This window comes from Pterocles gutturalis, unplaced genomic scaffold (assembly GCF_000699245.1).
Source record: "Pterocles gutturalis isolate BGI_N339 unplaced genomic scaffold, ASM69924v1 scaffold24026, whole genome shotgun sequence".
NCBI lineage: Eukaryota > Metazoa > Chordata > Aves > Pterocliformes > Pteroclidae > Pterocles > Pterocles gutturalis.
The window spans coordinates 1-18,169 of record NW_010098492.1 but is presented as its reverse complement, the minus strand read 5'-3'; the positions used below and the strand labels follow the sequence as shown (position 1 = coordinate 18,169).

General features: G+C 39.7%; 1 protein-coding gene across 3 annotated transcripts in view; it reads right to left on the bottom strand.

Annotated features, from left to right (window-relative positions):
* The window catches only part of GRB2 (growth factor receptor-bound protein 2), a 42,694-nt gene extending 24,531 nt beyond the window's left edge, over positions 1–18,163 (bottom strand). For 2 of the 3 annotated variants that reach the window (XM_010073256.1, XM_010073263.1), the window contains exon 1: positions 18,041–18,118. In XM_010073256.1, the coding sequence (XP_010071558.1) occupies positions 18,041–18,118 (78 nt within the window). Of the gene's footprint in view, positions 1–18,040 lie in introns of all 3 variants that reach the window. The other variant, XM_010073248.1, reaches the window with a different exon arrangement.
* Positions 18,164–18,169: the final 6 nt, after the last annotated feature.

Below are 18,169 nucleotides of genomic sequence, written 5' to 3'. Positions count from 1 at the left end.
TGAAAAACAAAGATCTCAAAGCTGCACGTGACTAGAGACTGCTTATTGATTTTTACTAAGGTAGACAAGCACTGTGGAGATAGCAATTTGCATCTGCGACCAGTGCTTGACACACAGCAGTCGCAGGAAGGGACAGTTTTAATCTTGGTTGAAGACAGCATTTAAAGAGATGCAGCATGGAATGACCCCTTAACTCTTCTATTCTGCAGGATATGAACACTGGCAGGGGGGAGAGGGGAAGCATGAAATAGCCTCAGATATACAAGATAGCCGAGAGTGATTACGGTGGCCACTATCCAGCTACCTCAGCGGAACCTGGCTGAGAATCAGCAACGGGGAAACTCAGCGAAAAGAAAAAAACACATGCTATATTTTAGCACTAAATAGGATCAGGAAGATGCCTTGAGATTAAATAACACTGTTCAGGGAAACAGAGGCAAGCAAGAAACCATCCAAGGAATTACAAGCAGACTGGGTGGCTAGAAGATAACTGGAAAACTATTTTTCAAGCAGTTAACAGCTCCTGATTTTTTTTTTTTTTTTAAAGCCCTACCCTGTAGGTCAGCAAAAGCCTCAGGCTCTCTAAACCAAAGCCTGCAACATGAGACCTTTGAGGTTCGATGTGAAGTTTAGCAGCATTGTAAACTACTTATGCAAAGACCTGAGAAAGGGGGGGGAGGGGAAGCGCACCACAAGATCCAATCTCTTTACCAAGCAGGTTCACCTGTCAGTTCAGACTAATTACTCTCATAACTCCTAGAGTACATTAGCACTTTGCACACATCTGCTCTTAGCCAATAATTTTACAGCAAGCCTTAATCCAGCCCACAAAAAGCCTGTTCACACTCTCACAGCCCTCATCATTTTGTAACATATCATATAGACACAGCCACAATTAATAATTTGGTTGGTATCCACACAAAGCTCTGTTGCCTCAACTCTGTTTGTACATATGCATAACTTGCTGCCTCACCTCTTATCTGTGCATTTAAATGTTACACTTCACTCTCCTTTGTCAGGAAGGCACTCAGGTTCGCAAAAAGTACTTATAACCCATTTCATTTTGGGATGGTTCACTGAGGAAAGCTAGAAGAGGAGACCCGATTGCATCAATTCCACAGGGCTGGTCAGATAATCCCATCCACATAAAAAACCAGCAAAACCAACAATAGTGTAACATTAGCCTCCTGGCAGGGATGATTTTTTGCTCCCTATCAGAATCTTAATCCAACTGCATGTAAACAAAACCTTGCTTAAAACAAGATACCTTCATAACTAGATTATAAATTCAGTTAAAAATCAGCACTGATTAAAATAAAGATAAATTAATGAAGCTTATCCTTCCCTGTACAAATAAAGGCAATTTCAGTGCATACAAGTAACAATGCTTTGGCTTAGCATGACATAACAACTCAGTTTCCCACAGTATAGAAAACACCATTTAAGGCACCTAAAATACAAATTTACCACTAAGGAACTGCAACTATATTCATCAGAGATTTGTCAGCTGCAGAGTGACAATTTCAATCTAGCATATTTTTGACTGATATAGTTTAATTGTTTTTACTGATTAATGTCGAGCAATATCTCGAATTGGAGGGGAAATGTACAGGTACTTGGTCTGGCTGATCAGAATGAGAATATTTAAGAGAGATGGGAACTCTTCTTGTTTTCCAGTAACTGCAAAGCTGCTCAGACTTCCTCTCTCCTGGGCCACGCACACACAAGAGGAAGACACTTGCAAATGGTTTCTGATCAGAATGCTGAATATCTGACTCACTCCTGACACATTTGCATAACGCAAAGCACACCGAGAGATCTTGCAAACCTTTCTGAGAGCACAAGTGTACGTATCAAATCGAGCAACTGAAGGCAGCTTGCACAATCAGCTCTAGAACATTACACACATTTAAAAACATCTCACAGAACGCATCCAATCTCACAAAACAGAACCAAACAAGAAGAAATGAGATGCAGCTTTCCTGTACATTAGCACCAGGGATTCTTCTGCTCCTACAACACTGAATGAGGGAGAAACAGAGGATAAGAGGCCCTTCAACAGAAAAATATTTTTAGGGCACTTGCTTTTAAAGGCCTGAGATGGCACATTGCCATTTTCTTGTGCCCATGTTTAAAAAGAAAAACAAACAAAAACCAACAAAAACCAAACCCCAACCAACAACAACAAAACCCCCGACAAACCAAAAAACACCACCAAACAAAAAAAAGCCCGACCTGATTGCTTTAAAAAAAGAAAAAAACAACAAAAAACCAACAACAACCAGGATTATGCTGGTGTTGCACTAAAAACCTGAAGTTCAAAGACAGTTTACACAGTCCATTCTCACAGACTGTTCAAGCCACCACTGGAGGTTGTTACCAGATACAACAGAGTTTTCACTCAGCAGCTTCGGTCATTTCCACCTGGTCAGGTTCTGCTAAGAGAAAAAGATTTCAAACAAGAGATGTACTGAAAGACCCTTGTTAGCCAAAGACATCAGGTACACTCCAAACTTCTGGGCATGCAGGAAGTAAACTTAACTTTCAGAAAACAGTCAACAAGGCAAAGATGTTAGATAAAACAAAAAAAACCCCAAAAAACAAAACCCAAAAACAACACCCCACAAAACCACAAACCAAAACAGGCTCCCCCTGAAGCCCCTCCCCCCCCAACCTAGGGAAAAAACTGGATTTCAATGGATTGATGGATTGCTAAATAACCTTTGTGAAAATATATTTAATCAGAACTCTGCTTCACAGGTTGTTTTGAGAAATGTTTCTACTGATTTTAAAAGCCAAGAAAAACTAATTGGACCAACAGGTTATGACAGTTATCTTTCTAAATCTACAAAGTGACCAAACCAACTTGTTTCAAATATAAACCCTTTCTTTTCCAGGTTTCCTTAGCTCTTTGATCCTGCGGGATACAACTTGTATGTCAATATCCTTAATATTGTATCCTCAGTCATTTTATTAGGAAGACTTGGGCAATACACTTATCTACAATCAACCCCAGCTTTTACACAACTGCCAAAAACGCCAGCCTTTTCTGCACAAAGCTTCTTCAGTGCTTTCACAGCAATTCATGCCCTTCGCGTGTGTAAACCTCAACAGGGCAAACACACTGAATTCCATAAAAACACAGAGTGGGGTTAGAGTACTAATGTCTCATGTTGATCTTTAATTCATGATAACTTTTAGTTTAAGAAGAAATGTATGATTGTTTTCAATCTGCTATGGAATAATGAACTATTATACCCCAGAAATCTTTTAATGACATTTAAGTTTAGCCTACTTCTGGGTCACAACAGGCCTTAGTTTAAAGTGTTGATTCACTCCAACACTAATCCATTTATCTGTCTTCTCCAAACTCATCATTAGATTACGGTTCAATTTCTGGAGAACCAAGAGTTTACAGAGTGAAACACACACACTTCTGTACTCACAAAGTTGAAATAACAAAATTCGGTAGACTGAAAAAAAGAACATGCTGTGATAACTAACGACAGACTCAGAAGTTGGAGAGAAGGATGTCTGAATCATAAACAAGGAATCACACGTTGAAGAAAGATCACTCCTTTAAAACAAGGAAAGCTATCAGAACTAACTGGCCTACATCTAGCCCCAAAAAGAAGCCCATACAGAATGGCAGAAGCCATTACAGATAGCAAAAAGTGGAAATACACCAACCACCTCTTCTTTTGAAAGAGAAGGAGGAGACATGCCCACCACACAGTAAGGAGTACAGCCATGCTAGAGAGCTGCCTGGTGATCTGTAACACACACTCATCGCAGTGTCAAAACAGCGTCCCTGCTCTGACTTAAACTGGGAACGTGGAAGGCCCAAGAACTCCAAAGCAAATGTAATTTGCATTCTGCCTCAGAAAAAGTCCAAAAACACAGTTGTGGGGGCTTACTGAAAGTAAACTTCAGAATTTCACATTGTAGGCGGGGGGAGAGGGGAAAATGAGGAGCATTAAAAAAAAAAGGGGGGGGGGGCAACATCTGCATGTCAAAACTTTAAAAAAATTCCCCTTACGTTACGAAGTTCCTCTTTCACTTCACAGCTAATAAAGCAGCATTAGTTCATGTCCAGTTCTCTCCATAAAAGGAAAATAAAACATTTAAATGGAATTCGCTCACAAACTAGAGTAGGAGAACTTTGTATATTTAAGAGACTGAGCCTACAATAGCCATTGTAGCTCACTATCACATGGAGTGTGAAAAGAAACACTCGCCCAAAGTTACTCAGGGTTAGGAAGAAAAACTGTAATAATACAGGAATCACCTCTTTAAAACCATGTACTACCTACAATATCTCGGAGGAACAGAGAGATAAAACTGATAAATAAGTACTGATACGATACATTTTTTAATGTAACATACCATCAGAAACACCAGCAATCTCTACAAGGAAAGTCTACTGCTGCTTTCTTGGCTTATGGGCAAAAAAGAAAATCAAAGGGTGTCTTTACATGAATAATGCAGAAATGCAGATACTAAATGCCAAAAGCAGTAACTTGCTCCAGAATCCGAAAGTCAAGACAGCTGAGGCACTAAATTCTTTATGGAAAAGACCAGAGATAACTAAAACTATCTCCTAATTAGTGTCTCAAATTAGAAGAACTGTTCCAGGTCAAGAACAAATTAAAACAAGAATAGAACTCGTTATGGCTCCACTGCAGTAACCTGGAAGGGATATCATAATGCAGGTCACCAACACCCTAGGGTATATTATTTGACCACAGACTAATTTTAAGCTCCCAAGTACATTATAGTAGCACAATATCTCCATTGTAAGTCTCAGTAAAAGCTAACGCACTAAAAACTCTCCCTTACTGGGAGATTCCAATCGGGAGATCAATGCCTTGACCTCAAAAAACTCCCCCCAGGGCCCTGACAAGGGGTCAATCATTCCCACACTATGAAATGGGATTTTTACACCATGCATTAGCATGGATGCATTCAAAAACTTTCCCAAAAGTGGAGTTCTGGGAAAACCTCCATATGTGGAAGTCATCTCACTGATGTACTCGCAGACCAGGATCAGGTCTTATCTAGAGATATTAAACACATATCTTGCACCATGCCAGATGCCAGTTGGTCCCAGCTGGTTTGCAGCAATATTGCTAGTGTGCAGCCATAAAACCTCCCTGGAAATACAGCTATCCAATTAAGTTGACTTTCAAGCAGCTGTTTGGAAGCTGGGCTCTTCTGGCAAGGCTATGAAAGCAAAAAGCAGTCTTCACCTCAGACCTCCGTTTAATCCGTGCAAGAGAGAACAAAAATAAACCTCCATATAGAAGACACATGATTCACTAATGAACTAGAACAGACTCAGGCTTTTCTAGGTTTTATGTCGGTTGCTTCTTTATGTAAAAAAATAAAAAAAATTTTTGGCTACTCATCTCCACACACATACTCACTAACACCACAGGAACCCCCCTTCTCAGTGGTTTAATGTAAGGTTAACATGGAAACCAAAGGGTCAGCGTCCACAGCGGAGGGAGGCTGTACCACAGGATCCCAGGAGGGGCTGCACAGCTCCACAGCTTCACAAGGGATCCCAGAAGGCGACAGAGGGGTGAAGCGGCAAAGTTTGCCAAGAGAGTTAAGTGTACTCAAACCTTAAAACAGATGAGTTACACAGGTAACTTTTAATACTAAGAGACCAAGTGATAAATGTCAGATTAAATGCAATATGCAAAGCAACACACATGAGGCAAAAACACAACCAATAACCACCAAGAACCACAACGATATGAAGCTGTAGGTTTTAAACAAACTGTTACTCCTCAGCAAATACCCTGAAATCATGGGGGTAGTAATCTGAAAATCAATTAGAAACATTACCTAATACTCTGTTAAGAAAACCAAAAACAAAACAAATATTTTTGACACTGTAAATCTTTTGTGTGTCAGCCCCTGAATACTCCAAGTACCTATACTCGGCCCACCTCAAAAATATGTAGATGAACTAAAAAAACTGAGAAAGGAACAAGGATAATAGAAGTATGGAATGTTTTTTGCACTGTAGGACATCAGACTCCGACTTCCTTCTCAGGAAAAAAGCGACAAAGACAAGAGGACATCTGCAAATCTATTCTCCCCAGGAGAAGTATGGGGAGAGATGTTTTCCTATTATCTGTTGCAAGGGGAGGGGGACAGAGGAGGAGAAAAAAAAATTCAATAAAACTACAAGGTAGCACATTTCAAACCAACAAAGGGAATAACTTTTTTTCCACACACTATATGTTTACATTATGGGAATTTAACACTCTAAAGTACAGATGGGCTCAAAATGGGTTAGAAAGATGCACAGAAGGTGTGGCCATCGGTGGCTGCTGAAACACAATAGCACAGACACAGCCTCCCGTTGAGAAAGTCATTAGAGCCTGACTACAGGAAGCCAAGACCTTACACAAAGAAGGAAGGTGATGTCCAGTGCTAAATGCCTCACCCAGTAATACAGCCAGCACTCAGGGAGTACATCTAGCCCAGTCTCTAATGGCAAATAGTACAGATACTCAGAGAAGAACAGAGGAAAATCATATGTGTAAAGAGTTTTCTATTACTTCTAATAATGAAAATTGCACATAATTCACTTCAGATGGGAATTGCTCCCAGAGTGATACGGCACAGTATTTTAACATCATGAAGATGATGTAGAATTTACTTTTACAGGAGAAAATCTAAAACATAATCCATTACACAGGTATGATAATATTATCTGTGGCAATGAACAGAGAGTAGGAGAAAGCCAGCTAATACAGGTAGTTGGCAAAACGGTACGAGGGCCGTGTAAAAGGTCAGCTCAAACCTATCTAAGATAGGGCTGAAAAACCTTGCCAAATGCAAGCACATCCCAGCAGTGTTACTTGTTCCCTGCATTAGGACATAAGAGCTAGCTTCGCTCATTTGGATAATGCCCCCCTCTCCACTCAATTAGTAAATTAGGAGTTTTGGGGACCATGACTGAGGGAAAACATGTGGTTTTACAAGAATTCCATCAGGCATGGCCAGACTTCTCCTTTTGGACTGCAATCCTGAACAAAACCAGCTAAATCCAGTTATATTCAGAGCAAACTAAGGAAACAGTATAACCATATTTGCTTTGTGAGTACTTTAAACTAGGGAGCCCATAAGGGTCTAGGAACTATACCCTCGTGGGATAGCTCGGACACTTCCATAGAATGCTAATCTGCAACTCACACATGTCACCCCAGGCAGATTTCAGTGGCTACCCAGACTGCAGAGCAGCTGTTTTATCAACATACTGCCTAATGTTTAGTAACTTCAACTTTCTGGAAAGTTAAAAATGTTTCTTCTCAACAAATAAGCTTTCCGGGAAACTTATTACTCATACTGCAAATAGCATCAACAGTGGTCTCTAATCTTACTGCAGCACCATGCATATGTTTGTAATCCAAACAGAGACAGGTGGAATAACACACAAGCTTTTCAAGGAAAAGAAAGCTCAAGAAAGTTTACAGAAACATCACAAGGCTCTTTTTACCTATGGTCTTCCTTTTTACATTACCTAAATAAATTGAGTGAAGGTAACAGCTTGCAAGATTTCCAGACATAACAAGCTGTAAAGGAAGAGGTGGAAGCCAGGAAAGTGGGGTCAACTGTAATCATTTTGTTTATCTATTTTTTGTTACCCTGTAAAGAGAGTTGTTCGTTTCAGACTGGGTCTTCTTAAGTAGAGTCACAACAGTCTTCATCTATCCATCCTGGCAGAGAACAAGTTACACTCTTAACCTAAAAGGCAATTTTCAGCAAAAAAGTAAGGAATGTATCACTTCCTGCTACAGAGTAAGGAAGTGTTGAGACACCTCCATGCTGGAAGAAAGTTTAAGCACCCTGGTACAAACGGTCAACACAGACAAATCCACACATTAGTTTTTTACAAACCAGAGTTTCATTAAAGGTAGGGCAGAGGCACTGGTGCAAAATATATTTTAAGAAACAAGGCCAGAAGTGAAGGAAAGGAGGAAGCAGAAACAACTTCTGCTTCCTCCATTCCAGGGTTCAGAAGAGAGCCTGAATTGCCAGTCCATGCTTTATCACTTCCAGGGCTAAGAATACATCTTGACAAAGTATTTTTCAAGGACATGCAAAACACTACAGAAACATAAAATTTAGCTGTGAAATATATGCACAACAGGTTTTCCTTATATTGCCTCAACGAGGCACATTTGTCAAGCTGATGTCCATCTCACCAAAATTCAAGTACTGTTTGAAGGCACGGCTGGGAAAAGCAACATCTTAAAAGACAAATTTCACCTTTAAAAGTTTTCATTGTACTTGTTTCCATTATAGCTGCCACTTCCTCCTCCTCATTTTGCTCCTTGCATTTGTTTCTCCCCTTCCTTTGCAACTGTAGGACACACTTTGAGCACTTGTTTGCCCTCCTCCCAAATGAATTTGGCAGTTTTCCTTGATCAGTTATGCCCCCAGTAGTCGTAAGGATCAGAGCACAAGACCTGAACTACACAGGAGCTCAGGAAAAAACTCAAGTGCTAGATTTTCCAGAGGAACTTGCGGAAGATGCACACTTCTGAAGCTTAATATCCTTCCCAGTATTCTGAAATAAATTCACTTAAACCTAAATCGAAGCATAGCTCCTTCCAAGCAGATCACAAATCTACTGTTAACAGCAGAAAGTAAAAGCCAGGCCAAACGGTTAAACTATCACTGTCATACTTATGCTAAAGAAGTGTAGATACCAAAAGAATACTCAAAATTTGACTGCACATCAGGATTTATAATGGAAAAACCTACTCAAGCTCAGCAAGAGTTGCATGGTTTAAAATTTTGTGCCAATTTCTCACAAACCAGCGGGGTGACTAGCTTAGACCACAAGTCTTCTGCACTAGCAGAGCTGCTATGATTAGTGGAACCTGCTGGCTCATACATAACTCATGAAGAATTCCCCCTTTCCTCCCAAGGGAAACAATTCTGCATAACAGCAGCACATGTAAACCTGGAGAGTTTAGTACAAGTTAGAGCAAGAAGTAGGTTGGCTCAACGCAGAACGCATGAATTCCAGAGACAAATTATTTAAATAAGAGGTTTTAGGGACTAACAGTATAATTACAATTCAGCTGAACTGAAAAAAAAATACTTTCTGCTCTCTGCATGAGGTCCAGCTGCAGTGGAGCCAACAAGCAGCTCAGGAGAAAGCGTGCATGCTGACATGGACGCATGCAAAGCAGCGAAATTCAGCAGGTACAAACAGAATAAATCTACTCTGTTAAGTATTCTCTTTCTGTATTTTACTTATAAAAGTCAGTAATGTTTGAACATCACAATTATAAATTAATTACTCTACAGAGGCTGACAATCTACTTCCTAGACAAAAATAGCTGTCCTAACTTCTGCCTTACTCCAGCCACCATCAAAAAAACCAACTGACTTGATGAATCTTCAGTAGGTTTTTCACAACCTCAAGTAATTGGAAACAAAAGGATCCAAGATCAGGTACGGAAAATCAAGTGAGCAATCATTCTTTAAGGGGAAAATAAGCCTCTTAGGCTCTTCAAGACATTTAAGACATTTTTAAAATGGGCTTTTATTCAGTATCTACAGAAAAACACTATTCTTTTAGTAAAGAGAGAAATACAAGCTGAGGAAGATTATGAACACAGCCATTTAAAATGCAAATTTCAGATGCATCTAGTAACTAATCAAGAAGTATTGTAGAATAGCATCTGGGTTTCAGGAATATAACAAATATCCTAAAAATAATTATCATGAGCAGTTTTGGAGACTGTCAGTTCACTTTTTGCTCTATTAGAGCTCAGCTGTACCACCCCATGTGTTTAGCACATGTCACATTCTTAAGTTTGTTAAACCAATTCTCACTTGAGCTGTCAGATGGTGGCACCAATCATGCATAAGACATGGGAACAAGTTCAGGCTCCACCGCAGACAGTCTGCTTCGCAACCGTTTTTCTATTCCATTTGAACACCTACTCCTATGAGGTGTTACAAGATGACTTCAAAGTTGAAGGCATGTGCCACTCATGAGCAAGTGCTTTAAACACTCAGCAACAGGGCATGAGCCTAGAACGTGACGAAGGGCAGCTTGAAGCTTGACAGATTGAGATCGACAATGCTGCTGTTCCATCTAAAAAGATATGGATATTTGAGGGAAAGGAACAACTTTATAAACCATTCTGCACACTGTAAATAATGCAAAAAAAAAAAAATCTTAGAAGGTATTCTATTCTATTTTCTCTCAAGGTCCAAAGCATCTAAATACCACATTTTTATTTCCTTGTGTATATTCTAGTCACTGATGTTTGCCCAACTTGGGAGATAACGTTAACTGCCACTGCAGAGCCAGCAAAGGAAATGAAAGAGCAAGAACCACTGTGGGATAAAGCTGCAGATAAGAACTTGTCTATCAAACTGCTGCAGTATCAGTTTACTCATCTGCGTAGAAACGCAGAATGCATACAAGTCACCTACTTATTTGCATTTTGAATTCAACAGAATTTTCAGAGAAAATTGTAAATGACAGAGATCAAAGGCAGCTTTCCTAAGAAAATGCTAAATAAAGCAAATAAAAAAATAAAACAAACACTGAGACCTATTGCCTCTTTTCACTATTGCCCCAGTGAAATGGATTATATACAGAGAAGCTCCATAAGATCAAGCATTGGAGGAAGAATAAATTCATTTCTTTGGTCACTTCTGTACCTAAACATTATGTTCACAAGTCACAGCTTCACCTCTGGCTAGCACCAAGCCCACCAGCACTGAAGGATGGGAGTGAGGGCAGGGGGGAAGAAGGGAAATAGGCTTATCCTTTGCTACACATCTTGATAATTAAGACCTCCAGAGTAGCCAGCTCAGACATTAATGCATCACACATCCTGTAACACAGAACTAAGCACAGGGAAGTATTCATCCAGAGTCCCATGTAAGTTTTGTAAATCACGTTGAGGCCCATAATGCGGTTATCATTACTGCAGCTACCTGAAAGTTAGTGTGGAGATAGCTACAGAGGATACAGTCCCATCTCTTGACTACGCAGTGCAGACATACCCGTAGACTTCTGTGCAGAGGGGTGTGACAGACTCCTCTCAGTTCTGCTTACTGCTTTAACAACCTTGCTGTCAAACCTGGAAAGGACATTCTGCAATTCAACACTGCAGACCAGACGAAATACTAAGATATATACACAGCCACACAGGAAAAACTTAAAACAAAACTGGTCACAGCTACTTCATGTATGTTGCCAAATCCTTTGCTGATGCCCATTATGTGAATGGCTTTAAATGCACTTTTTTTCAGGGGGTAGGGGTGTTTGTATTTTTTAAAGTTGTTTATTGTTATGGTTCTAGAATTAGCTTTGATTTTTCAAACCTTTCAAGATCTACATAAATAAATTTATTAACAATTTAGCAAAGGTTTTAATTCAGAGGTAACCAGCAAGCATGGAAAGCTGGCATCACTGGTATAATAGCCTTAAATACAACAGTTCAGTCCCACAGCAATGGCGAAAATACCCTAATGTTATCTTCAGTAGTTCTTCCCATTTAGATTTACATTGTAAAATTCATTATGTTTGGTGAATTACATTCCCTTTTTTGCTCAATGTGAGATTATAAGATTTTTGGCTCTAGTGCAGTAAGGGGACTAATGCTTAATTTTCCTTCATTTATCAAGGAGTCATATAGTTCACTGCTTATGTTAGCCTGAGCTGCACACAAACAAATTGGATTCCTTATCTCCCCTCACTTAGTTGGATCCTTATTGATTATACTGAGAAATCAGAAAAGTCCGAATTTCACTACAAACAGGATCCCTCCTCCTCCTCCTCCGCCAATTAGCCAGGCTCTGCACAGAAGCTGGAAAACTATGAATACTAATTTATGACACTCTCAATCCTTTATACACTCCACTAAAGGTCATAATTCCTCCCTTCTTCCCCCAGTGGTAAGCAAGCTCTTACTATTTTCATTTAAAAAAAACCCCTAAGTCCAAGTTAGTCTATTAACACCTGGGATGCCCCCTCAGAATAACAGATTTTACTCATCTGTATTTTTCAGACATTTCCTCATCAGATAGCTATCACAAGAGAAATGTCACCGAACCAAAGAAGAGAGACAACATTTTTTTGTTGCCAGTAAATAAAAACAGAGACACATCACATTGGCTGCAGTTTGGCACACATGCTGAACAAAGCAGACAAGTAATTTAGCCAAAATTTGATTTGCTGATATGTCCATGCTAACACTTTTCAGAAGTCTGTCACACTGGTGTAATCAAAAGCTGGACCTTGCAGACACGCTGTAACAATAGCACTTCCTTTAAATTGGCAAAAGGCAGCTGGAGCTTCACATTAGCATAATTTCCCCTGGTTATAACAGAATGCAATAAACGTTAAGTCAATATAATAAAATTAGCTGAGCTGACCACTAGCTTTAATCAGTATCTCGTTTGACATTCAAAACTCCAGTAGGCTTCAGGTAGCACACAGCTCACAAGAGCTATTTTTTTTTCTACTTTCAGTGACAAGTTTAAAAAATAATCACAAATAGCTACAAAATAAAAACAAAGATTCCATCTTTAAGGAGGAACGTGTTTACTCCTTGCTTGCAAAGACTGCTTTACACCTTCAGCCTGGAATACTCCATATTTATGTCTTCTGCACAGAGACACCTTCAGCAATTCAATCTTGCTCTAAGCAGGCCTACGCTCTTTTTACAAATACAGAACGTGAGAATTTTATTTTTCAGGCACATGGACTGTGTGGAGGTTGGTTAGTTCTTTTCCACAAGCCTTCCCCGACAGACAAGACTAGAGAAGTTGGCTAACAAAACACATCCTACCTTCAGATTACCATCACACATAAGAGGAACAATATTTGAGAAGTTTGTACTAAAAACATTAGCACTGAACAGCTGGGTAGACCAGAAGAATGTAACCCCTCATAGCAGCATCTCTTTGTAACACAGATCTCCAACTGCCAGGATGCCAAATCAACACCATTTGAGATAACTGTGCTTGTGTTTATGAGTCTCTCTAATTTTCTGACAGTCTTGTCTTCTTAGACTGCAGTATCGATCACATATTGGTGACAAATATCACCTTCATTCAAGGCCCCAGCCAAGGAACATGACCTAAGTGCACCTTTACAGATCAGCCATCACGCACAAGGGAGCTGCCACTCACACCTAAGTCACAGGATAACTCAGGTTGGAAGGGCCTCTGGAAGTCACCCAATCCCCTGTCCTGCTCAAAACAAGTTTAATTAGATCAGAGCGCGCAGGGGCTTGTCTGGGTAACCCCAAGGATGGGGATTCCACAACTTCTCCAGGCAACCTGTTCTACTATTTGACCCACTTCACCAGAAAGCACACAGTGCTTGCAATTTACCAAGTCATTAATTCAGAAAACTGTTTCTCACCTATTAAAAACATCATGACCACGATGAGTCCATCCCCTTACATAAAATGGGGAAGGATGAAGGAGGTGAGTAAGGAAGGGAGAGGAAGGATGAGAGTGAAGACAATTTCACCCAAAACAGAGGAAGAGTCTTTGCACTACTCTTCAGCAAGCCATGAATTTGTTCTCTAGCTCAGACATCATGGCGTGACAGCCAATGCAGGTGAGGTCAAAGACAAGGGATGAGAAAGAGGAGAAGTGAGACCATGCTCCTCCCCTTGGTTATCATACTCCTCCCTCTATTCAAAACGGTTTCACTGTAATCCAGACACAGAAAAATGGTTTTCATGCAGGAACTGAAAATGCCGTATCAGCATCAACTGTTTGCAAACACTCAATCCTCCTAAAGGCTGACAGAAAGAAAATAAGCCTGGTGGCAAACAATCATGTGAACAGCTCCTGCGGTGACAAGTTCAGAGCAGGGAAAAAAAAAAAATCTTACTTTGCTGAATGAAATTGTCAAAAGACCAAAATCCTATCAAGGAATTCCTTCTTTTAGCATATAGAGAAGTTGGTTTGTGTGTCACACAAAAGTGAAGACCCCAGAATTAAAGATGAAGGTCTTCTACTTAAAATACCACCTGAACAATTTTACTCCTAAAATCAATCTGTAAGTATCCGTGAATTAATTATGCTGACAACTACTGGGAACAGGAACTTAATCAGTTCTTTAGAAGATCCCTTTCCAGCTATGCCCCAACCCTATGACAGAAGAAAGAGAAAGAGGAAATGGAGCAGTGATCTCTAGTTTTTTAAAACTCCAAAATTCTAACATTCAAGATACTCATGAATATGTTTATTGCTTCTCTATTAACCGTGCAGAAACAGTTATCAGAGCACTGTGGTATTAACTGTACACTTCAGATTAGGTGTAGGAGGAATAGAGAAAAGAAATGGTGATGAGATGAGAGAAAGAATTATGACTTTTCTTCCCTACTCCCCCTCCCCTGCTCCTGCCAAACCACCAGCAAGTATTAGCACACTTTAGGTCTGGATACTTGCCAGTTAGCATAAAGGCCAACAAAACCAGAAGCTGCTAGAAATACAATAGGTTTTGGGGACACAAAACCTGCATAACAAATATAGACAGAGACCAAAGTTAACTACTCCCAACTTCAATAAATACAGCAAGTGAAACTGGAAAAGACTGAAAAAGCATCATGACAACCGTCAACTATTCAAAGTGAAAAACAGTAAATCAAAATTTCAAGTAGGAATCCCTCAGTTTCCTTTTTTTACTTTTTTAAATAACAGGACAGGCTATCTTCACACCCCCAGCAGGATGCCAGTCACCAACAAGTTTTTGTGAAGCAACCACCAGCACATGAAAAGAGCGGTGATCTTGAGAGCTGCAGCATTGTACCGTAATCAGAAGACACAGAAGGAAGTAGCAACCTTTCCTTTCTCTGGAAAAGGCTTGGCAAGTAGTATTTAGCACATTTAAGAAGTTTAAAGAAAGCTGTCGGCTTGCATGTCCTGAATGGCAATACCACAGGCTGCTACAGAACCCTTAGGCAAAAGGGTACAGCAACAAGCGTCCTGCCACAAAAATCACAGAAGCAGCTTTTACCATATAGTGCCCACAAAAGAAAAGGTCACGCACTTTTCCTCTTCACTCAGCTGTTTTACAATCGCACGCCAAAGGCCAACTATCTTCACTTACTTTTGGAAACCAGCCACAAGATTACTAACAACCAGCTTAATGGCTACAGTTCAAATGCTATTCAATCAAGTCCCGAATATGAGGGTATGCAGCAATAACGGCACCATGACATCAGGGGCAAGTTATCTGCTGAAATCAGAGGGAGTCAGACAGTGTGCGTCTTTGCCTTCTCTCCCCACAAAGAGAAACATGAGCTTTTAAGGAGTGGGAATCAAAGTGTTAGAGATTTTGTTCTTTCCTTAGTGTGGCCAAGGCATAACATTTCTCTGCAAAACAACTATTTGCCATCATCACATAAGCCATCAGACTAATTTGGATTTTTGGAGGTGCATCAAGACAGGTGTCTAACAGCTAGATTTAAAGAAGTCTTCGTTACACGTCAAGTTACATGTGTACCTCAGCAAGGGATATGTAAAGAGTAAAGCATGCAGGTGCATTCAACACGTTACAGGTCTATTTATCTTCCAAATACATTTGAGGGCAGCAGCATTGACCTGATCAATAAGACGGATCACATGAGGCACATGAATGGGATACCCTGAGATTTCTCAGTCATGAGCAAAGTACTAACAAAACAGATCTGGCATGTCTGATGGAAATTAATTTCCACCACCTGAAGCACATCTGAAGTGGACCAGACTTTCAAAATGACAACATGCCACAGGGTTTGTCAGTCTGAGTAAAGTGAACTGTAACAATTCAAATTGTTGTTGCCTTATTTGTCTGAAATTTGCCAGCTTTAGACAGTGAATCTTACCCATGCTGCACAGAACTCAACTACGTGCTGAAGCAGTATTCCTGAAACTCTTGGGAGTTTCCACTAACTTCAGTGATAATCGTGAGCAATTTACCATTTCCATAACATAGTTTACTCATCTATGAGGTAAATACATAAAATTTGTAAGCATTTTCAGATATGAGATGAAAGGAAATACATTTTGAAGAACTGTTCATCACTGCTTTTAAGAAGTGTTCAGATTAAGTTTTGGGTAGAGTAGGAAAATCTCTTTGTATTCTAGGAAAAATATGGGAATTAATGTAATGTAACAGCACATATATCACCATGTTTCTATCATCGTGACAAAATTTGTATCTATGGGATGGTATCAAGTGGCTCAGACTCAAGAACATCTTACTATCAGCAACTGTGCCACTGTGCGCAGGTCTACATTTTAGCACAGAGTAAACTTTCAAAGGTCTAAAAAAAGTTATTTTCCTTTAATTACTAGTGAATATTTTTAAATTAATACAAATTTTACACTTACAAATTTTCACGTACTTCAGCAAACTTCTATACCAAACTAGATGAAAATAATTAAGAATACCCTTTAAAATTAATTATATTTCATTATACTTAATTTGTCCTTCTTGTTCAGCATTTTCTAGAAGCTTACTTCAGCTGTGCTCTACTTCAAATACACTAGAAAAGCTGAGGGCAGCTAACCCAAAATAGAAGAATACAGCCTAGGTTAAGAAAAATAGATGAAAGGTTATCACAGAAGACTTCTAAAATTCTGACAGCCTTGAATGCTTAAAAACAGCAAAATAAAATAGTCTTGTAATTTACATAAACACTGGAATTGAGGTGTACAGGTCTAATAGGCATCTTTAGGCCAATTATGGGCCAGGGATGTGTAGGATATATACAGATGCAATTATTTTAGAAGTTAACAATCTCAAAGCAGGATACATCTTTACAACCTTTATCTGTTGCTGGCCACACGATATTACTGTACTTTTAACAAAGCCACAGTTATGTTACTGAAATATCATCTATAAAAGACGCATATTAAGTTTACATGGAGAGGGTTTTTTTCCAACTTATCTTAAAATAGTAGTTAAAATCAAGGTCTTCACTGGCAAAAATTCTGAGCAGATGAGTAATCCCATTGAGGTCTGCAGGACTTGATTTGTCAGCATACACAAAGTTACAGCCTTACATCTGCAGGATAGGCACCTCTCAAGGCAGTTTCTACTCAAAGCATTTTAGAAAGAAGCAACTTAAAATACTTCAATACTAAATACATCACACTAGGAAGGTAAAGCCCATCTTACACATTTATGGAGAAATACTGACTCAGAATAGTACTGCATTAAAACACCCTGTAATGTGGCTCTTACTACTTGGAAACAATAAAGCTCAGAGCTATGCTTTACTGAGGCCAAATCACTCTGGATTTTTATATTTTGCTCCCCCTCTAAATAAAATTTTGGTCTTGTTCTGTGCATCCAGTTCATTCAAATAAAGTTTTTGAAATTCAAATATTTTTCAAACTCCTTTAAAATAGCCAAGATGAACTCTAAAAAGCCTTTGATACATTTAAAGAACGTTAGACCAAAATTCCTCTAATGCACTCCAACATCTCCAGCATCTGCATAAAGCCATTAAATATTCAGATACAAGCTTATCTCTCAAGTTCATCAGGACTAAAGATAAAACTCAGCACCAATGTTTGTCAGCCTGATGCTAAAAGATTATCTACTGAGAAATAATCTAATCACTGTTCTTTGATATTGGAATCCTTGGCAGGAGGCAAAGGAAAGGAATACCAAATTGATCTTGATTACTTTAAGGGGTTTCCTCTTATAGAAGCAAATTCGTTGTAGAGATTATCCTGTACTTCTGCTTATTTGCTACCATGTTTATGACCAACTTTTCAAATATTCCAATCTCAAAAGAGAGGAATGAGAGACTTTGGGATACATGCTCAACACAGAAACGAAACAGCCTCTCCTGATCTTAGAGAGGTCAGACCAGGATTGAGGAAGTCTTGAGGTACCCCATTAAAAGGAGATGGCGTTTGCTGCGGACTCAAAGGAGGGTCAGGTCTAACGGACAGGAAGAGGCTGACCAGAGAAGCTGAAAAGCCCTGGGTGAAAGCGGTAACCCCCGAGCCCTCACCCTCCACTTACCTTAAGGATATCCCCCCGTTTGAAGCTCAGCTCGTCATCCGCCGTGGCTTTGAAGTCGTACTTGGCGATGGCTTCCATGCTGGGGCTGCCGCGCAGGGCGGTGCGGGCGCTGGGCAGGAAGCGCTCCCC